The sequence below is a fragment of the Thermothielavioides terrestris genome, chromosome 2, assembly GCF_000226115.1.
Source record: "Thermothielavioides terrestris NRRL 8126 chromosome 2, complete sequence".
Taxonomy (NCBI): Eukaryota; Fungi; Ascomycota; class Sordariomycetes; order Sordariales; family Chaetomiaceae; genus Thermothielavioides; species Thermothielavioides terrestris.
Genome location: NC_016458.1, coordinates 1,683,077 through 1,705,156, shown reverse-complemented (window position 1 = coordinate 1,705,156; position 22,080 = coordinate 1,683,077). Strand labels below are relative to the sequence as shown.

Here is a 22,080-nt window from a genome sequence, read left to right as displayed (position 1 = left end):
TTATCGATAGCCCATTTCCCGGTCAGCGGGTGTGGAGCCCGCGGTCAATCCCCAGTTGTTGCCCGCGTGAGCTTGGCGTGCCCCTGCCTTTTTGTGGGGCGTTCATCCAGACCATTCCCGATGGAGAACGGTTGCCTAGGCAGCGCCGGTTTTGTTGACTGGCGAATCCAGGATCGGGAAGATTCTCTCCGCGAGGGTGTGAAACGAACACCTGCTCTGCAACCAGAGACTTGCTCCTTCATCAATTGCAACCTTGCAGCAACAGCGAGCCACCCACGCCTCCCACGCCAGAGATACTAACCTTAGCAGCCGCTTCCCCTCGAGCTTATGGAGTGCGCCGTCGCCCTTTGAGAGCCCGTCCCTCCCCTATTGACTCTTCGAGGTTGTCGGGATCACCGAGTCGTCACCATGTCAGAGAGCGACAAGTACGAGGTGCTGGAGAAAATCGGTATGGACATTCCATTAGACATGCGTTGTGGCTGGCCACGCTGTTGCCCTCCCGGCTAACATTGATCCCGCCAGGCCATGGCTCGTTTGGTGTCATTCGGAAGGTCCGGCGGAAGGCCGACGGCATGATTCTCTGCCGGAAGGAGATCAGCTACCTGAAGATGTCCCAGAAGGAGCGCGAGCAGCTCCACGCCGAGTTCCAGATTCTGTCAAGCCTACGACATCCCAATATCGTCGGCTACTACCACCGCGAACACCTCAAGGCCAGCCAAGACCTACACCTCTACATGGAATATTGCGGCAACGGAGACCTCGGACGCGTCATCCGGAGTCTGCAAGAAAAGAATCAGTATGCCGAGGAGTCTTTTGTCTGGAGCATCTTCTCTCAGCTGGTCACGGCCTTGTACCGGTGTCATTACGGAGTCGACCCTCCCGAAGTGGGCAAGAACGTGCTCGGATTGGGCACGACTGCGAGACCGAAGCCGCCACCAGGGGCCATGACTATTCTGCACCGTGACCTGAAACCTGAGAATGGTATGTGACTTGCTTTGGTGGCGTACTCTGGCGCCCGATCTGACGGCAGCAGTATTCCTGGGCGAGGATAACTCAGTCAAGCTCGGCGACTTCGGCCTCTCCAAGGTGATGCAGTCTCACGATTTCGCATCGACGTACGTAGGCACGCCGTTTTATATGTCGCCCGAGATCTGCGCCGCCGAGAAATACACGCTCAAGTCCGACATCTGGTCGCTGGGCTGCATCATCTACGAGCTCTGCACGCGGGAGCCGCCCTTCAACGCCAAGACGCACTTTCAGCTGGTTCAGAAGATCAAGGAGGGAAAGATCGCGCCGCTTCCGGCCATCTACTCGGCAGAGCTCTTCGCCGTCATCAAGGACTGCTTGCGGGTAAATCCCGACAGGAGGCCCGATACCGCGATGCTGCTCAATCTGCCCGTGGTACGGTTGATGCGCAAGGAGAAGGAGGTGGTCGACTTCAGCAAGACGCTGAAGGCCAAGGAGGAGGCGCTTAACAGGCGCATCCGGGAGCTCGACCAGAAGATGACAGCGATAGACCAAGACAAGGCATCGATGCGCCAAGAGATCGACGCATCGCTCCGAAGGGAATGGGAGGTAAAGGCGCGGCTCGAAATCGACCGGCTGGTGGCCGCGGAGATTGAGCAGCTCCAGAGGAAGTTCGAACAGGAGGTCCAGATGCGCGTCGAGATGGAGCTCCAGAACAGGAAGGCAACAGCACACAAGGAAGATGAGGCGCACGATCTCTCATCTTCCATCTCCAAGTCCAGCCACCCGCAATCCTCAGTCGGGAGCGTCGTCAGCGAGTTCCCCTCAACGACGGACATTTCAGAATTCTCGGTGGAGTCTCCGGATACCTCGATGCACCCGCTCAAGAAAAGCGCTCGAACTCCCTTCGCCCGAGCACAGACAATGTTCGCCGTACCCCCCGCGGGTACTCCGATGGACGTCGAGATGGCCTCACCATCACCGATGACCATCGCCTCGCTCTCACTCTCGCCCCGGCGCAATGCGGCCACCAGGCCTCCGACAGTAAACCCCGCCAACATCTTTAGCGCCAACCAGATGGCTGGGGACGCTCGGTGGGAAACCGCCCAGGAGCAGATGGGCTCCGACTCGGAGTCCGACGACGAGATCAACATCCCGTCGCCGACGCGGATGATCAAGTCTAGCAAGAACCCCTTCACATCGAAGGCGCGGCCGCAACTGCATGCGCAGAAGTCCATGCCTGCCCACCGTCTGCAATCTAAGCAATCGCAGGCGCTCCAGGGCAAGACGATCCCCGTCGCCGCTTCCACCCCGGATTTGCAGACCGCCATTAGAGCTATCGGCAGCAACGGCGCGCTACAGGACCGGAGTAACAGCCCCAACCGCCGCCTGAGCAAGATCCCGTCAGCCGCCAACCTGAAGAACAACCACACGCCCGGCGACGGATCCGCCGCGGGGCTGAACCGCAAACCCTCCCTGGGGAAGAACCTAAAAGACGGCAGCGAACACCAGCAGCAGCAACAACAGCCCTCCGGAGCCCCCTCCAACCCGCCCCAACTGCTGAGCAAAGCGGCCGCGCCGGGCAGCAAGAACAACAACATCCGCGGCCGGACGCTCGTCGAGCTGCAGCAGGCCCGCGCCGGCGGCCGGCCCCTGAGCGCCGTGCTCAGCAGCGGCGACGTCGCCGCCGCCGTCGGCGGGGCAAGCAACTTCACCACCACCAACGCCGCCTGCGTCAGCCCCGTGCGCGCGTTCAGGGAGCACGCCGCGGCGGCGAACCGCGGGGCTACCGCCGCCGTCGCTGCCGCCACCACCGTCCTCTCGGACCCGCCCGCCGTCTGGGACCCCGAGCGCGACGAGATGCCCAGCCCGTTTCTCGTGCGGCGCAAGCCGGTCAGGACTAACTAGCCTGACACTGGCTTGTGCGGTGCTTGCTTACTGCCGGTAGCTGGCGGGTGCCCCGGCTGGTGAACCGGTTGTTGTTGTTGCTTGTTGGGACCGGGCTGGGCTGGGGTTGGGCTAATTGAGTGATGGGCCGACCGGCCGGATTGGGCTGGGGCAGATTGAGGATGTTGACTGTGTGGGATATGAGATACCCCATTGCTTTGGTTGTGGTCACTCGTTTGTTGCATTTGCATTTTTTTTTTTTTTTTTTCTTTTGTCGTGTCCACAACGCTGGGGCAGTGTTGAAGAAGCAACCGAGATACGGGATGGGGGGCTACCTACCCCCTGGCTTCCTCCCTTCTCCCCCTCCCTTTTTCGTGAGCATGATTTGGGTTTGGGAGGTGAGGGGGAGGGGGAACACCTGGCTCGTCAGCACTATTCATCCTTCCCACACAAACTGGAGACCGCCAGATTATCGTTCCCTTTGTCGATCGACATACAGACGCAACGGCGGGCGGGGTCAGACATCACTTGGAAACGGGGCGTTTTTGGGCACCGGTTTGACTGGCTGTCTGGGCGGATTGGGTTGTTTGCTTGTCTTTTAGTCCGTCTGACCTGTCAGGGTTCTTTGTTTGTTATAACCTGTTGGTTTATAGACCTCGGTAGGCGGGGACGGAGGTAGGGGGAGTTCAGATCCTGAGCCCTGAGTTGACCTGAATTCTATCACACGCCGCTCATTGCATTACATAGTTGTGAGTAGGTTATCATTATCACGGGCGGCGTTAGGTTAGGAAAGAGAAGTGGACTTTAGTCTGTTCGAATGGTTTGTGCGTGAGCTGGGCATCTTGGTGTGTACTGCTCCAGGATCGGATATGAGGCGAAGAGGTGACAAAGTTGGCAGCCGTTGTGAAGACTGCGAAGAGCGAGTCCACAACATCCCAGGAAGCTTGGCTGGGCACCCTAATCTCGCAGTCGGGGGGTCGGCAATGGGAAGGTTGTGCCTGAACTGCCTGCTTCTCGAACAGCATTCTCTTCTGTTCCGGAAGGACTTCCAGCAAACATGCCATGGTCATGGTGAAGTAAACCTCTCAGGCCAACCCCAGTGCAATGAGCAGCACCAAGCCTGGTTTCAGCGCTGTACCTACCCCTCCTTCCACCATCCAGCCTGGCTGCTTCAAACGTTTCCCAACCAAGGGTTACCCATCGACGAAACAAGGGACATACTCAGTCACGCCCAACGCCTCGTCCGAAGCCCGAGAACACAGGAAGACTGTGGAGCTACCCACTAGTCATTGCAGAGCCGGTCACCACGCAAAGATACCCCAAGACGGTACGCAAGACTGGGACCGGCGAGGAGGGGCAAGCAAGGGATGCCCATTGTTCAACTCCTTTCCTCATCCAGAATCAGATACATGGTACTTACCTAACCTGCCCAGGGCTGATCACGCCGCCTCATACGTGCAGCTTGAGATGAGAGATGAGAGGTCAACTGATGGTCTGTCCTCAACGCTTTGCTTTACGGATGAACAACGCGGAAGGGTCTCCGCCCTGCCAGTGGTTGGTCCTCAGTTTTGGCCCCCCCCCCCCCCCCCCCCCCCCCCCCTCCCAGCGTGCACACCCGCCCTGTCCTTGTACGCGTACTGTCTGGAATGCATGCATACCGCCACCCGTCCGGGCGGCGATCTACCGTTTGGTATCCCGCGCTCGCTTCCGTCCGTTCTGGGGGTTGGATGCTGGGCGTGGTGGCTGGGCACTGTCCGTCAAAGGAGGGGCGCTCCGCTCCGTTTTCTGTTTTTATGCATATACATCAAGGCAAATGGGACTTGAGAGATCGATGAGTGGGTGCAATGCATGCTGCAGACTCGGGGATTCATGGGCGGTGGTGGCGGTTGCTTAAGTGCAGCTTGATGTGTCACTTATTTACCTCCTCAACCGATGTGCACCGTCAAAGCGCGGCAGCAGTCAGTTTCCGGATGACTCCTACTTCTCCTACACGTGCAGCTCCTGGATAACTAACTCGCGGGCCAGCAGCAGAGAAAGCAAGGCGGCGGGAAAAGCAAGCAACTATCACGAGGCGAGCAAAGCATGGGAATTTGCGACGCCACGCAGATGATGAGACGGAGAAGCAGGGTTTCTTGAGGGCGAGCTGCAGGCTGGGCCCGCTCCTGCTGCAGTGATGGCACTTTTCAGCAAGCCACAGACCAACACGGGGGTGGGTGGGGAGGCCGGACGAGATCTGGTCCGCGCTGACCCAGCCGATTTCCTTTGTGTTGTTAGCTTTCACTACTGTGTAACTCGCTTGGCCAGCACACATGCTCAAGAATCCGGCTTCAAGTTGGCGATCCCTGCCGGCCTGTGATCGATTCGGTTCGTTGCTGTATGCAGCCATCATTGGAATACCCTCCCATGCTTATCCAGCGGGGACCCGTGAACGCCTCGAGCCCCATCTCTTGCGCGGCCACCCTCTCTTCAAGGGTTGGGAGTTGGGGCAGAAGAGTGCCCAGTCTAACTGGGTTGACAGCAGTGACCGTGAGACGGTGACAAAGTGATCTGCTTGCATTAGTTCAGTCTGTGAAGGGTTAAATCTTGGGCCTGAAAAAAAGAGCCTTCAGGGTTATGCGCCAGGTGGCCCTCGGTCAGTCTCAGCGGACGAGCGATGTACCACAGTAACATGTGCCTGCAGTCATCGAACAATTCTAGGCTTTCCTTTCAGCGCTAGACAAGGGAGTTAGTGACGGCTGCGGGCTGGAGTAGCGTCTGGTCAGCCACCGATGCGCTGCACTCCGCTCGCCGTGGAAGAGAGGGACAGCCACCGGGGTAGTGGGCCCCCTGAGCGCTCAGCACTCCAACCGTGATGGAGACGCCACACGGTGCATTTCTTTTGACGGATGCTACAGTGAAGTTCATGTTTTCTTTTCTGCTTGGATGCTTCGAAGGGCGTGTCGCGTAACCGGATGTAGTGCGTTTAGCTCCGTGTGTCCAGGGGTCGGTGCTCAGGAGCAGGGGAAGACGGCTCGCTAAAGCTGCGAGGACAGGGGAGACCAAATAAGGTGAGACATTTCTCGCAACGGTCGCGAAACGGCGCGGAGAGTTGCCCAATCGGAGAGCGGCCACGCGCAAAAGCAAAGAATTGAGGCTTATGGCCGTTTCAAGCCCTAGCAACGTCCGCCGTGGCGCTCTCGGCCAGTTTCCGGGGGCTGTCGAGCTCCGGGGCGGCCCCACGTCCACACAATACTGTGTATGTGCATACACAGCACTTGCTGAGCTCCTGTAACCAGTGTATGTTCTTTACACAGTACACTAGCTGCTGCGGCAGTTAAAGCTCATCCCATTCTCGCATTCCCAAGAGCGCAAGGGCTGCCATCCGCAGTCGTCTTCGCAAGCTTCTCCCTCCCCTCAGAGAGCATGACAGCGCTCCAAGGCCGGTCTCTCCTTCTCCCTGTGTACGAATGGCCTCGGGAGCGCTCCGGTGCACCCACATGGCTTGCGTTTTGTCTTTGGGGACGGGACTCCCAGGGAGAAACGCAGCCGACGGTGCCGCGCACGCCATCTTACAGCGCACGGGAGGTAGTGGGGGAGCACGGGAAGAAGAAGAAAAGTGGCTGCAGGCGACAAGTCTGCGGCGGCGTGATGGTGGTGTACACGAACTAACTTCTTGGTAGTGTATTCCGTACAGTGTCCTGCGCAGGACTTCTCACTGATGAACTACTGCGTAATATTGCTGTCAGCCCTTCCGCTGTGGGCGCGCTTCAGTGCCTGTTCACGATTTGATTTGGCAGCGGCAAAGCAAGACAGCTTCCGCGCATCCCAGGAGCCCCTGCTCAAGCAGCCACGAGCGCTCGAGTCGGTGAGTTGAGCCCGCCCCTGCTGCGGGAGGACTCGTGACTCGTGGAAGCGGCCGCCGTTAGACGACGATCAGCGCCGTCAGTATCCAACATTGGCTGCTGCCTTGCCGTGGGATGATGACCCCCGGCAGCGGAGGGAGCTCCAGGTGGCCAACCCAGGATTGGTGTTCCCGGGGGCTGGGGCGAAGGTGCTTACCAGGTCCGAAGTGCCGGATTCGCGTCGCTTCCGCTGACCCCATGTCCCGCCACCCCCCCCCCCCCCCCCCCCCCCCGGGCATCGCTCTTTCACGGGGAGGTTCTCTGGGGTCTTGATCTCCGCAGCCTTGGTTCCATTGGAGAGCGAGGAGGGGCTCGGTTTCCGGACGTCCACAGATTTGGCGTATGGACAGGGATGTGTTGTGGCCCAGACCAGTTTGTTCACTGGCTGGAGGGGTTGCTGGCGTCGGAGTGATTGAAAGCCACGCCGGCAAGACGCAGGAGACAGTTGCGGGTGTTGGCGCTGCTTGGACGGTGCTTCGTGCGCAAGAAAAAAAAAAAAAAAACATCTTGAGCGTGTCATGGGCCGTCTCAACGTTCTGCGAAGGATGCGTGCGTGGCCATCGCCGAGCTATCTCCGGATCTCCCCGACCGAAGACGCGAATGGGACTGCAGCGAAGATCTGCTCTTTTCTGCGGCTAAGTTGGCGGTGACAGTGTGTCCGATTCGGCATTGCAATTGTGAAGTCAGGCCGCCGCGACCGGGTACTCGACTGGGATGTCGCCCCCCACGGAATGAGACGAGAGATGTGGTCCTGCCTGTGGCAACACGACACGCAGCGCTCTGCTCGACCTGGTCCAGAGACCCAGTCTGCAATTCAAAGAGCGTGCTACACTCAACTAACCCCGTTGACGAGGCTCTCCTGCCTGGCGAGCATCGTCAACCACACACCCCTCCCCCTGCCGGCACAGTTGCCGTGATGAGGATGAGCATCTCCCTCGAGATCGCTGAGCACCGACCACACATTCATAATTGGAAACTGGGGCTGGTCGCCTGCTCCAAATCGACCGGGCGAGCTTCCTGATTTGGGCATCGAACGTGACGAATTTCGGCCGCGCCCAGAAACGGTTCAAGAGGCGTACACTAATATCCACGACAACCCTGTCATAACCGAGCTTGATATAGGCCAAGATCGGCGATAGGAGCAGCGGTTAAACCGGTACCGAATGCTTCCAAGGCTCAGCCTCGACCATTTGAGCCTGGATATTGCAGTTAGCCGCTCAGAGTGAATTCGACTTGATGTTCGAGCGTCCTCGAGGAAGTGGATCTGAAGCCAAGCGATCATTCGAAGCATGCTTTTTCCTTGCTTTGTTGGCGTCCAACCCGCAGCAAGCAAGGCAAGAAGGTCCTTGGAATTTTGAAAGGCATTGTGCGGTTTCCTTCTCTCGCCATGGAGACTGCATATGCACTTCCGTACTGCGCGTGCCTCTCTTCCCCAGCCGTCCGTTGTTCTGGAAAGCCAGAAGCCGCACGATCGTGGCTTCGTAGTACCATCCGCTAACTGGAAGCGCAATTGTGTTTATTGTCAGGACGGCTCGTCCCCCTTGGAGGACGGGCCCTCATATCCCTGAGGTCTCCATGTGATCCTCCCTTGACAATGCATGGAGCTTGAAGTAGTGTAGTGTACCACAGTAGTGTACGGGGCGAAGACGCCACCGAGCAGCTGGGAAACCGTTGGCTTGCCGTGATAGGGTACCAGCCAAGCCAGAACGAAGTGTCATTGCCTGGTGCTGGCCGTAGAAGGAAGCTCCCAAACCTGGCGTTGCAACGAGACTAGCCACGGCTCTGGAACGGGGGATCGATAATGACACCCTGACCGCCGGGAGCAGGCCCCGCAAACCACAGCCGCGATCTCGGGGAGATGCCGAAAGGTTCGTGACGTTGGGTTTGTCTTCTGGCTTGTTGGTTCTCCGAAAGGAGTAAATTAATTGTGCGGGATCGGCTCAGCCACCCACTGAGAGCTGGGCACAGCAAAGTCCTCAGTATCAAGGTCACTATCCAGCCGGCAGCGGCGCAGCGCGCAAGCTGGAAGAGGTGGTTTTGTCCTCCAGTACGAGCAAGCCAATAAGCGAGAGCGGAGCGGGAACGGAGCGGCATCTGAGACCCGGCCGGCCTGAGAGCTCACCCAGCATCGGTCTCGCCTTGGTGCCAAGCGGCATGTTTAGGAGAACTTTCGAACAGCTTTCGACAAACGACACACGCTCTCTCGAGTTGCAGTGCAGTCCCTCCACGGTTGAGATTCGAGATAGCGACAGGCTTCTCCGAGGACGTCTTGGAAGATCGCCCCTGCGCTGATCGACAGAATCCACAAACTCTATTCCGGTTGGAAGATCGACTTAGTTGCATCGGACATGTGGGACGGAAGCGACCCCCTGTTCGCCTTGCCCGCCTCATTGGCGAGTCTTGTCTGCGGTCTCCAGACACTGCCTCAACGCTTTTCGGTTGCATCATCCGTCAGAGATTGGGAACTTTCTTTCCTTCTGTGGGTCGGTAGTTATCGTGTAGACCGTCCAGAGCTCACGGCTGCAAAGACTCGGCCGAGAAGTGGATAGTTGGTTTGCTGTTACGACCAAAGGGAAGGCGCAACAACTTTTTTTGTTCGAGCCCGGCCGCCCGGATGCGCGGAAAGGGTGCACGTAAGAAGTGTGGGTGAGTTCAGCTCGTGGGCCCTCCGGCACGGTCTGATCTTGTGGAAGCGAAGCATGACGACGACAAATGTCAATGTCCCGATGGGAGCAGTGTCCGGAAAAGGAAGGTCGTTGATGACAGTTGATGACATGCGAGCGCAGCGTGGCATATTCCCCGACCCCACCGACAGTTGCGTTGAACATGCCCGCCGATCATGGACCATTCCCAAAGGGGCACTGATGCCTTCCCAAGGTGCTAAGCGAGCGGCGCTAAGCCCGCGCCACGTCGATCGCCCGCCAGACGGGTAATCTCCGTCTGGGAAACCGGTAGTGTACAGTATTGCTTTGCAGGGCACAGGACAATCGAATGCGACGCTGTACCGAAGGAGACGGTCATCCGGAGGGAGAAAGGCTGCAGCCCTGGGCATAACAGACGTCGTATAGACAGGCAATCAAAGAGTGTCCGAAATACAGCCGCCGCAGGCCGTTCAGTGCACAGGACAGAGGGCGCGACACTCCATGGCCTGCGCCCGGGGAACAGGATGTCGAATTTCGCGCCCGAAACGGTTGGCTGCTCCTCACTTGCTGATCCTTCTAACTGCGATAATCTTGCAGCGCGGTCCGACGATCCCGCTTTCCCCCCTAGTTATGGCAATCTCGAATATTCCGGAACGCAAATCAAAAGTTTAGTATGATCTGTGCCTGTGCTTCACAAGTACCGAGAATTACTGTGTAGCGACACCGCAACGCGCTGCGAGACAGGTTCATGTGTGGTGGATGATGACCAGCCGCGGCAGTGCAAATTCGACTCTCTGTTCCGTACACCGAGCAGACAAGGTTCTGTGCCGCAAGTTGCCGCAGACTTGGCCGACATAGCAGGCCTGGAACTTCGGTTGCTTAAGCGCCGAAGGAGCTGGGGAAGCCGGGACATGCGGGCTGTCCGGTGGGATGGTGGGCTGGGCAGGCAGGCGGCAGGTAGCGCGCCGTTGCGGCCGTTTGTGGGGCAGACCGTGGCGGGTACCGGGTCCGCACCGGGCCCCGACCAAATGCTCATCGCGGGGCTCCGCCGCATCATCAGATCTCAAAGTGTGTGCAAACAGTTAGGTGACCAACACAAACAATTTGACCTTATGGAGCGACTTGAGGGTAGCCGAGCGTAAGGTACCTGACCTAACCTACCTTCCGGATGATTAAGGCCTAAATAGGTACCTAAATCATTGTTCAAGTTCTCGACGCGGAGATGGGATGGTCGGCAGGTGCATGTTGGGTTCTTGCCATAAACTGTGCAAAGATGCATGGCATTACCTGGAATTACGTGGCTGGGTTCCTCACCCCGAGTGGAAGGAGCAACCTGCCAGGTAAGGCAGATACGGAATACTGAGAACCTCGAATTTCAACCCGAGAGTCAATTCAACCCCACGGTGAAGTTCCTCGACAGAGCATACCTCAGTCACCGCCTTGTCATCAAAATACAAGTACGCAAGCTGCGTCACTCGCATCCATCAACCACCTGCTTACGAACCCGAAAAGTTATTCCATCCATCAATATCCTTTCGAGAGCTTGCTTGACAAAACGGCCGAGTGCTTGGCAGTCGCTGCAGCGAGATGGGATGATACAAGTGAGGTAGGCGGCCAATGGACGGAAATAGTCGTTCAAGATCGTGCGGCATCTGACTACCCGATGCGTCGTCCCAAGTTTCGCGTGGCCATAACGCTCGAGCGGCCACGAGTTGGCGTTTAGGTTCAGTGCCACATTGCCTGAACTACGCTCGGGAACATTTCATCCCGTCATTATGCCTTGACCTTGGGACTGCTTGGGCTGCAGCGTGCCGCGGATGTGGCATGGGTGTGGCACCGTGAGGCCATCTGCTTGCCCTCTCTCTCTGATTCGGGGTGCCCAAGGTGATCAAAGCGCACCAAGCATCATCAAGCGTACCGAGCTGGCACCCGCGCTCCGAGAGCCCCCTGCCGCACCTCAAACACAAGGCCAGACAGGCTGCGCTCGTTCCGGCTGGACCCCAGTCAACAATAAGGTTCGCTACCACCGATGCTCAAGGAACCCTGGACCCAGACGCCAATCTCTTGTGCAATTACGGATACACTACTAACACATACACGACGCGGAGCAGGCACTCATCACTCGACAGCCGAAGCGATCTGTCGAGATTAGCCTTTGTTTCCGAAAAATATCCCCCAGTTGTTTCCCGAGAAACGTGCCTGGCGCACGGGACCTTGCGCATGAGCCATCCTCTGCCCCTCGCCTCGGCATTTTCCTGACCAAAGACCCACAACCTCAACAGCGGTCACGTCTGCGACACAAAGCAGTTACTGCGTACTGGATGTAGGTATGTGCTGTGCATGTATTGCATCTACTCTTGTTCTCAGACGGCCTTGCAGCCCTGGACCCAGTGGGCAACGATGCTGCTGCTGGACATGGACCGCGCTGGACTCGCGAGCGCAAAGCACGTGCAGAGCTGCTTAAGCGACCGCAACGGTCCAGAGGATCAAGCCGTGGGCGAAACACTTGTGACTTGTCAAAAAAACCGCCGTCCCGCCACAGCCCTAGTGTACACTACGCTACAGTACCACCACGCCGCGATGTTGCACAAGAACTGCCGAGCTGTCCACCAGCTGGCTGGAACGGAGAAAAAAACAGGTGTTGTCTCTCCGTCGCCCTTGCAGCGCATCCCGGGGCAATCGTGATGGCGCACCACGAGTCGGAGATCTGAAGACCACGAGAGATATGATCTCCTGCGGACTCGGATCGCGGGAACCCAAAGCAGAAGACCTCCAGATCGGGAGGGTTCTGAAAGGGGGAGAGCAACGATGTGCCAGCGCAGAGCTGGTTCCCAGAGCCGGCCGTTTCGAGATGGCGGCTTGCGAGATGTCAAAAAATGAACGGCATAAGATCAGCTTAACGATCCGGTCACAGCACATGCTAATGCATGCTCCCCCTGGTGGCCAAATCCGTCCACATCTTTGATCCCGCGCGACGCACGTCGAGCTCGGAGTCGACGCTCGTCTCAAGTTTGCGTGTCCGTGTGTCTTGGTTCAGGGGCCCCCATGCCACATGCCCAAGGGGCCGTGGCAGGCCGCAAGCCGGGGTATGTACCTGACATGGTAGACGTTAAAGAGGTCCCGCCAAGACTAATTTCGGCCAATTGTCGGCAATGTTTTTACAGCGTCAGTACCCCGCCAAGACCGCCAAGCGGTTTGCACTATCGCCAACGGTTAGTTCGCCGGGGGTGCGGGGGGCGGCGCCAGCCCCCCGCTGGTTAGGGTAAGGGTTATGGTTAGGGTGAGGGTCAAGGTTAGGGTGCGGGTTAACTTCGTTTTCTTTTTTTTCGATTTGGTTGAGGTTTCGCGAAGCTGTTGCTACGAGTCTTTGCAATTCTCGTTGTTGATGTTGCTCGAAGTCGTCGCGGCCCCGCTTACCCCGTGGCGATTGTAAATACTTGTAAGCGGCAGTCTCCGAAATTAGTCTTGGCGGGACCTCTTTAACGACGACCCCTGACATACGGATTACACAACAAATGGTACGTACCTGATCACCCACCTCTGTGATCTCACCCCTCCACAGAGCAGGCCCCGGACCCCGGCAACAGCTCCTGTTTCGGTTAGTTGTCCGTGTGGCTGCAAAGAGCCCCGGCAGACTGGCTGCTGCGATAATCTGCACGCTTGGTATGTAGTGGAGTGTACACTGGTGTATTCCGTACACGACTCCGTACAGGACGGTGCGGTGTGTGTCATCCCTTTGAGCTAACTAACTAGCGTGGCCAGCATGCAACTCGCGCCACAAGAACGTGAAGAGCTTCAGCTCATTCGACGCGAAGAGTGCTCGCTTGTCTGCGGAACTCGAGGCGCATACATGATACGGGTGCATTGTCTTGCCAGTGTCCGGCAGCTCGGCCCAGCATGAGCCTCAGACGTTTGGACTCGGTAGATCAATGGCAATCATCCATGGATATCCGTCGGGACCCGTCCAGCGACCAGTCCACCGCTCCTGTGGGCTTCCGCCCAGCGGTTTCTGGGGATGAGGCGCCCATCCATGAGCCCCGACCTCTGGGCTTACACTTGGCATTAGGTCAAGGCGAACCCCCGACGCCCCCGGAGTCAGAGCCACCATACACCATAAGAGGAGGTGTTATTAAGTTCAGACGCATGTACACTTCACTAACTTACACTACACTAGGTACATACGGAATGTACTGTACATACCATGTACCGCCGCATCCCGTGGGCAGGGGTGGAGGGGTGGCCGATGTCCCTCTGATCAACACCGGCCGTGGGCCGAGATCCCTGGTCTGGCACAGCACCCCCAGGCCGCCAGTCAGACCCACCCCAATTTGCGACAACACCTGCTGGCCGCCTTGGTCCGGGGATCAACGTGTGGATTTCGAAGTGGATTGCCGCTCGATCGTCTGCATATTCTCCATGGATGGACCTCCCGGGAGATCTGACGGTACAAAACGCCCCGGTCTCCCACCCCCCTCCCGTCCCAAACATCAACAAGCTTCTCTCTCGATGCATACTTCTTAGTATTTAATCCATCCCACACCTCCGGCAGCCGGATTTGTCGACTTGAAATTTCACATCTCATTGCTTCACATAGCACACTCGGGGTACCTACGCAACGACCCCATCACGACAACAAGCAGTGTCGCAACTCCGCTTCAACGTCGTGTCCACCAGTACGGAGCTTCCCTCGTTGCATCCACAGCCTTTGCGGTCCGCGGCCGGCGTTACTTGACAACAGCCATGGCTGGAACGATGGTCACGACACAATATGCGCAGGCGCCTCATCATAACCTCCATTATGGTTATGTGCCGCCGCCTTCCCCGCCCATGGACGAGTCAGCAAAGTGCTCGCTCCCGTCTATCTCGAACCTCCTCGGGCTAGCGGACCAAGGATCACCGACTTCGGAGACATCGCCCCAGTCCCAGCAACAATGTATGATCCAGTCATGGTAGGAAGAACAGTGGCATCCGGACGCTAACTAATTGACCCTAGCACATGTATCGACCAAATCGGAGACGAGGCCCAATTCTTCGCATTATGCCAACCCAGCGTTGGTTAGGCCGGCCCTGCCGCCCAGCCCGCCCATGTCCTCGGATGCATCTTTCGAGGGGTTCAACTCGCCGTCCACCAGGTCTGTGAGCCAGGTGTCGAACGGCTCCAACTACTACTTCGAGACGACGCCGCCGCTCCAGGTGGAGTCAGACTCGCGGCAGATGACGGCCGCCTCTGCCGTACCGCGTGTTTCTGTCCAGACCTCGGCGTACCAGCCGCACTTCGCCAGTCCTGCGTACATCAGCCAGCCCGCCATGACCTCGTACTATCCTCCGATCCAGGCCGCCGCGCCGCCGCCGCCGCCGCCGCCGCCGCAAATGTCTGGTCTTTACTACCAGCGACCCCTCCCTCAGGTTGGTTCTTGATTGACACTGTTCTGTTTTCCCGGGGTCTCTTTGTATTCTAACCGCTCGACAGACTTTCCCCCCACCGCTGCCCGTGTCGGTAACGTTAGCTCCGGCGCCGGGCAACCCCTGGCAGCACCACCATTACATCGCTCCCTCGGCATCCGGCTCCTACCCCCAGAGCCAGGACCGGTACATCTGCCAGACGTGCAACAAGGCTTTCTCGCGGCCCAGCTCGCTCCGGATCCACAGCCACTCGCACACGGGCGAGAAACCCTTCAAGTGCCCATTCCCTGGTTGCGGCAAGGCCTTCAGCGTACGGAGCAACATGAAGCGGCACGAACGGGGCTGCCACAACTACGACAGTAGCAGCAGCACGAACAGCAGCACAAGCAACGTCAGCAGGCCTTGAATGTGCGAAGGAAACACAAAAACGCGGCGTATTTTCTAATTCGACGAATACACAACCCGACCGGATCACCCACCTATAGACCTACCATCAATCCCGGACCCTGGCGGTACAGGATACGACCCATGACAACCAAAGCAGCAGCCGGTATTTTTTAGTTTCTAATCCCTTTTCCCCCTTTCAGGGGCGGACGTACATCGGGTCGGCGTTCAGGGACAAGCCATCACCTGCACGGCGCGGCGCATGCGGACAACTCTTCGGGGCAATGATTCTCACAGATTGGTATTGGGCACAGTGGTTGGGGCGCAATTTGACTGGGCAACTCTCCAGGGAAGACGGTCTGCTCTTGCAGTCGATCCCCTAAGGCGCAGTGGCGGCGGGTGGGAACGGCGAAACAAGGCTCTGGTCTGTGAAAAGCATTTACATGGGCGTTCTTGCTTGGATTTTCCAGTTTGTCACCGGTTTCTTTTGTTGACACGATGTATCCGACTAGCGTTTCTCCCCACAGAGGAGTAACGTAATGTGTATATAGATCTGGCGATGGCCCTCCTGGGCCGTTTGTATGTACCTACGTGTCGGAGGACGGCATAGGGGGGCGGTCAAGGGAGTCGCGGCAAGCTGGGAAGAGCTAGCTGCCGGCGTGAAATGGCAAAGCAAGGATCTTCATCAACGAGACAATGTCGCTCGTTCCTGGTCTTGTGTCTTAGGTGTCGTGGCGATCATGGGGGCAAAGGGTAGGGTTGATGCTCGTTCGAGTCGGCGAATGAGATTGTTTCAGACAGCGTCGACGGAGCCGCCCGGATGCGCAACAATCGACCCGACTTGACTGCACATCTGTATCACAAGAGTTATCCGTCTCAAGCAGCAGCCTCAATCTCTGTGTCACGAAACACACGAGAACGCAAAAGCACCTCCCAATTCGACGACCAGCAAGGTAACGAGCTGATCCAGAACAGCGAGGGAGACACGAACCTTTCCAGGCCGTCAAAGCCAGAGGCCCGAAACCGCCACAGCAGGTTTCAACCGTGTCATGCACGACCCCGTTCCACAGCATTCCCGAGGCAGATCGTTACCCAGGCAGCCCCGGCCAAGAAAAGCTCAGCCAAATAAGAAGAAAAAAAACTCGTCTGCAAAACCCGACGATCCGGATAGGTTTTCGCACACCGACCGGTCGGCTGGAATCCACTTCAACAACCAGCGCAGCTAAAAATATCCCTCGGCCGACCGCCTACTGTATCCGTAGTGTACAGTATGTAGGCACTTACTAACCACTTACACTACCTACCTCCTAGCACGTACACTAGTGTAGACGTGAAAGAAGTCAGGATCTGCACACATCACCATCTCACCAACTGTTAGCTGGTGCCCAGGCCGCCGCCCTTCCCTCGGGAAGCTGGGCTTGGGTCCGGATCGTTGGACCTGAAGACACATGAGTGGTCGGCGGCGGCAGCTCCGGCGCTGGGTCTGAACCCCCTGGCGGGGATCCATGTTCACTTGAAGAACAACCCCACGAGCCCAGGGATGATCGCAGATCAGTGCTTTGCGCGGGAGCGCCGCTGGGACGGAAGTGGAGACCGAGACCGGGCGGGGCAGCATTTATTTTCTATTTGATTTTTTTTTCCTTCGGTTTCGGAGTTATGGATACTTTGTGAGTTTGCTATCGCGTTGGGGAGAGGACATGGCGGCGGAATGCTGTCGACTCGGGTATTCCGTACACAGTTTGGTACGTGTCATCCGTGAGGAGGATGCTCTATCCATCAGGGAGGCATAGTTAGCGTTAGTGATGCCAGAGGGAGAAAAGATGGATATCATGAACCAGCATCCTTCAGATTCAGCTGAACGGACCAAGTTGCAATGGCTTTGATTGCCGAGGCAGTGTTCCGACTGGATGGAGCCACGGTGGCTTTTGTGGCGTCGCTGTCAAAAGGCTGCCCCTTGCCCCAACCCCGGAAAGTCGTATGATCATTTCGAGGCCAGATGCCCCGATTCCTCGGTTGGAAAGCCGGTGCACCGTGCACACGCAGTCGCTTGTTGTGTTCACTTCACAACACACCTAGTGTAATTATGTACACACCAACTCAGACGCATGTTGGCATGGGTGGTGTTGTGTCGTTACGCAGTAATCCGTGGAGTGACCGGTGATGACAGGACCAAAGCGATCTGCGCTCGATGCTGCCAAAAACCGTCCCAATATCCGTTGCGGTGGGTCAAGCGAACCGCTTAACCGCTCCTTGGCTCTGCGCATCCTGCGGGGTTGTGCCCAAATTAAATCCTGGAAGCCACGCGCGGCCCGATTATTGGTGATGGGACACAATGTACTGCACACTACCCAGAGTAGTGTAGTGTACGGAATAGGTAGTGTAACGACTGGAGCCAGAAGGTGCAGTTCTAGCGCGCTTCTGGCGCGGCCGCTAACTGCACTCCATTGGAGACCGCCCCCACCCAACCTGGACGAAAGTTATTCCTGCGATATTCGGTGTTTCCAGGTTTCCAGTGGCGTTCGGCCGCTTGTCCCAATCCTGCCCTTTCTGCAGCTGATCTTCACGCTTAATGCGTCAGTCACGTCGATCACCCCCTCAGCGGACGGGGGCTCCATCGCAGCCAAGACCGCACATCCTTCCCGGATGCGGAACCGTTTGGCGAGCAGCCTGGGGGCGGCTCCTTTGGAAGCAGGGAACTTTTCGGGGCGCCCGGTGCAGGATGCGGTTGATCAGCGATCTGCGCGACCTGGGCCCGCGTGCTTGCGGCACGGAGGGTTGGCAGCATGCTGCAAGCACGCTTCTTGCCAGCACGTTTTTCGTCCAGGGCAGCATGGCAAAAACGGGGCGGGGCACCGGCGGAATGTCATTGACGGTGTGCTCACCACGAGACATGCCGGGATCATGCCTGTCAGGGGACTTGGCTGTGGTCCGGCCATCGTCAACCGTGGGACTCGTTCGGACGTTCGGTAGGTTCTTGTCTCTCCTTTGCAAGTAGCAGACAGAACCGACTTCCCTCGGTTAGCGCGCTCCGGCGTCACGATGGGGATAACCCCGCAGGTGCGCGTGCTGCTGCGCTGTTGACTGCCAACGACAGGCCGTGAGCTGAGGGATGCGCAAGGTGTTGAGGTTACGAAGTGGTCGTCGTTAAAGAGGTCCCGCCAAGACACTAAGAATTACAGGCTTTTACACATCGCCAAGGGGTAAGTGGGGCCGCGACGACTTAGAGCATCAGCGACGAAGACAAACCGCAAATACTCGCAAAAACTCGTCGCAATAACTTCACGAAACCTCAACGAAATTGAAAAAAAGAAAACGAAGTTAACCCGCACCCTAACCTTGACCCTCACCCTAACCATAACCCTCACCCTAACCAGCGGGGGGCTGGCGCCGCCCCCCGCACCCCCGGCGAACTAACCAGTGGCTAACCCGTGGCGATAGTGCAAACCCCGTGGCGATGGTGGCTACGTACTGACGGTGTAAGACCAGGGCTGGAAATTAGTCTTGGCGGGACCTCTTTAACGTCTACCTACGAAGTGTAAGACCGACGTCCTGGCACCTGACAAGCTGCAACCCCCCACGGCGCCATTACACAGGCACGCTAGGTAGTGTACACTAGTTACGCCATTGCCCAAAAGCGCCAGATCTATTGTTTCACGGATCGCCACAAACGGCAGATGTTATCAGGGCATGTCACCTCTAGTGTAGGCACATCTTCACTTTTCCGCGGCCTCCTCCAGCCTGCGCCTGCGGGAAAATGCACCTGCCACGCTGGCCTGGCTGGCCTGGCTGGCGCAACTGCCGTCAAGTGAAGAAGTAGAGTTACAACTATGCATGGATCTGCGAGGATCGCTGCAGGTTTGCTTGACTGAACTCGAGATATCTGCACGAGGCACACGAACTACCGAGGAGCTGTCGCTTGGTGTGGCGTCCTCTTCATCCCCAAGGGGCCACAGCGGTGGACCTCGAATATTGTCGGTAAGTGTACTTGATGTGGACTGCCTCGCCCCCGAGGCTGGAGCAAGCTGACGAAGCCCGCTAGTTTAGCAGAATTGTGACGAGCCAGGGCCATCCTCCTTCTCTTTGATTGCAGCTGCGGGAGGCCTCCTTTCGACCTTGGAATATGAGGAAGGGGATCCCCGTCGAAGGACGACGCGCGGGTTACACTTCCCCGGAAGATCCGATCGTCGCGATCAGCCGCTTTCTTGACGCTTCTGCGTGCCTGAAACGACGGCGTCCTGTGTGGCGTCGACAGGCCTGTGGTGATCATGGAGCTAGTGTCGTTACACGACTCAGCTCCGCTCCGCGCCCATGTTCCCGGGTTTCTCGCTGCTGAGTTTGTACACACACTACACTACATACTCCGTACACTCCTTCCGCTCCGTATCCGTATGTACACTATTTCGTACAAAGCCCTGTGACTACCCACAAGTCACCTCTCCCACCGGCCGACGCCGAACCCCGGTCGCCGAGCCTCCAGGTCAACGCCCCTGGGACGTTGCGCAGTCACCGTGGGTTGTCTCGAGGGACTGCCAAGGTTGACACAACCGCCAACATACAATCTCGCCCATTTGGTGCTGTATGCACGTCTAAAATTCGCACGATCCGCCGAGGCAGCGGGCTCGGGCCCAGATGAGGGGATTTTTTGCAAAGTGCGGCATCACAGACTAGTGTAGCCATACCTTCCGCTTGCGAGCTTCTCCCGTGTCTCCTGCGCGTGATGTGGAAGGGTGGTGGGAAATGGAAATGGTTTGCAACCGCCGGAAGGGATACCCTAGTGCCCGAGAGCCGATGTCCAACCTGGTCACCGATCTTGTGGAGGCGCTCGCATCGGCATTTGATTCGTGCCATTTCATGAAGCTGAGCCGTAGTGTAAACTTGTGTTTTTCCAGCGCCGCCTCATGTAGTGCACACTACACTACACTACGTAAGTTATGTATTGTACGCAGCGCAAGTGCACAGCACGGACCGCGTCGTGGAAGCTTGCAGGCGAGCTTTTTTTGGGGGCCGCAGTTGTGGCGGGCTTGGTGTTTCAGGCGCGCCATGTTCGAGCCCATATTTTGACACACGGGCCGGCCAAGAGAGCCGAGGTAGTGGAGTTCAGGGGCTGAGTAAACAACAGGGGTCGGTGATGGGTTTTCGCAGAGCTAACCCTAAGCCTGGAGCAGCGAGTCCAGGGCTCAGCGTGCGAGTCCGCACCACCGCCAACCGCCAGTCTGATACAGATGCCAAGGGCCAAGCAAATCTCTGGCTGTCTTCTTCTTCAATGGTCCGGCCAGTTTTTTTAAGTTAGAGAGGTGCCTGGCGAACGTCGAGGGCACCAGACCCGAGTCCATCCAGGAGGACACGGTCTCCATGGCTCCCTTCCTCAGTAGTACTGTGTGGAGAGAACTGGACATGAGCGGCCATCCGAGAACTGCTCGACGCGCACCTGTTCTTAAGAAGCTATGCCTTTTGCTGTGGATTGAGAAAACCGGCGCCGAGGGCAAAGAGCCTTCGCCCCTCGAGTCGGAATCACGAAACTGGGGCTCAGTGGCCTCAATCTCTTGGTCAAAACCTAGTGGGATGGGGAGAGAGGTTTGGCATTACGTAGTTTGTGTGCGGCCTCCACGGCTTATGCAGGGTCGAGGTGGACGATCAGTCGGCGTATCACGAGCGTTCCTCGTCATTGTTGGAACACTTCGCGTCTCCTGCCAAGTCACTGTGTGAGGCGACGGCCAGATCCCCAATGAACAGAAGGTTAACACAGGAAAAAGCCACAAAACAACTCAGTCTGAGCTCTACCATCCTCAAGTCCTTCACCCTGTTTGCATACGTCTACCGCCAGGAGACCTTGGCCACCACGGCCGTCTGACTACCCCACTGTTCGCTCTGAGTCCGGTTGATGCCCAGAGAATAGCTGACATTACCAAGAATCCGAGCTGTTGTGGTGTCATTCCAATGCTTTGCCATATCGAGGTTCGCATGACCTCTACATGGCGAAACCTTCACTTTTCTCCCTGCCCCTGCCAATCAACAAGCAGCAGAACCGAAGATGCCCCATGTCTTGGAGTAGTGTACAAACGGCTGCGGCTATCTCGTCCGTTACCGGCGTTTCCTTGTTCATATCGTTCGAGCAGAATATGATGATATTTCGTCAGCAAAGATGATTTGTCATGTGGGCGGCTTGCCTCACCACGGGGCTGTCTGCGTTGATTCAGCCTTGAGAGGCCTTAACTAGATACGTGTTACCGTGATAGTAGAGCCCAACTAAGTTGTCAAACGGGACGGGCACGCGGATTAGCCCAGTTCTAAGGGCAACAGGCATTCGACAGTTGAGTACACCTGTGGCCACGATACATGTTGCTGACCATTTCCCGTGGGGTCGCTCAACAACCTTAGTAGGGCGGCTAATGTAGATCTCGTCGGTGGTGTTATGCTTTTAGCTTCTGTCACTGGCGCCTATTTTGGCGACAACCAAGTCAGCAGCAGCAGGTGCTTGCTGAAGTCCCAGGGTTCAAGGTCATCTCGGTGCGGCGCTGATGTGCTGGGAGCTTGGAGATCGAAAGTAGTGGTATTTTGAGAACATGAAAGACTCATCGACAAACATCAGCAAAGCATGTGAGATCGTGCCGGCGTGTGGAGTCACTGATGGACTTGGTCCAGAGGGCAACCCCAGCAGTTCCGGTTGGCGGCGTGGATGTCGGGGTAAGCCGTGGCCCAGCACGCGGTGCTCTCTGGGCAGGCTGATGAGTTTTTCTCCGGCAGTCTCGTGAGCAGCGTTGACTTGCACTAAGTAGGCCAGTTCGCCGCGCACAACTCGAAGGTTCATGGGCCAAGGAGTCCCGTCAGACTTAAGCTGGACGTTTCTGGGCTCGAGAGGAGATAAGAGGCACCCGCTGTGATGGTGAACGTCCACTCGAGCCCTCCAATGCGACGGC

The 22,080-nt window shown here is 57.4% G+C and overlaps 3 protein-coding genes across 3 annotated transcripts; all 3 read left to right on the top strand.

The window, feature by feature from the left end:
- Positions 1-408: 408 nt before the first annotated feature.
- THITE_2043949 (uncharacterized protein) lies at positions 409-2,874 on the top strand (the record flags this gene model as incomplete). Its single annotated transcript, XM_003651573.1, has 3 exons — positions 409-448; positions 523-981; positions 1,031-2,874. The coding sequence occupies 3 exons, from the start codon at positions 409-411 to the stop codon at positions 2,872-2,874; spliced, it is 2,343 nt and encodes a 780-aa protein (XP_003651621.1).
- A 3,115-nt stretch (positions 2,875-5,989) lies between these two features.
- THITE_111639 (uncharacterized protein) lies at positions 5,990-6,928 on the top strand (the record flags this gene model as incomplete). Its single annotated transcript, XM_003651572.1, has 4 exons — positions 5,990-6,088; positions 6,166-6,417; positions 6,527-6,697; positions 6,827-6,928. The coding sequence occupies 4 exons, from the start codon at positions 5,990-5,992 to the stop codon at positions 6,926-6,928; spliced, it is 624 nt and encodes a 207-aa protein (XP_003651620.1).
- A 7,082-nt stretch (positions 6,929-14,010) lies between these two features.
- On the top strand, positions 14,011-15,305 carry THITE_2112134 (uncharacterized protein). The gene is made up of 3 exons (XM_003651571.1): positions 14,011-14,309; positions 14,370-14,782; positions 14,847-15,305. Exons 1-3 carry the CDS (start codon positions 14,117-14,119, stop codon positions 15,183-15,185), a joined length of 945 nt encoding a protein of 314 aa, XP_003651619.1. The 5' UTR covers positions 14,011-14,116; the 3' UTR covers positions 15,186-15,305.
- The last annotated feature ends 6,775 nt before the right edge of the window (positions 15,306-22,080 follow it).

Coding starts and splice junctions, on each gene's coding strand:
- THITE_2112134 (XM_003651571.1), top strand. CDS start 14,117: ATGGCTGGAACGATGGTCACGACACAATATGCGCAGGCGCCTCATCAT. Junction 14,310..14,369: donor GCCCCAGTCCCAGCAACAAT/GTATGATCCAGT, acceptor AATTGACCCTAG/CACATGTATCGACCAAATCG. Junction 14,783..14,846: donor ACCAGCGACCCCTCCCTCAG/GTTGGTTCTTGA, acceptor ACCGCTCGACAG/ACTTTCCCCCCACCGCTGCC.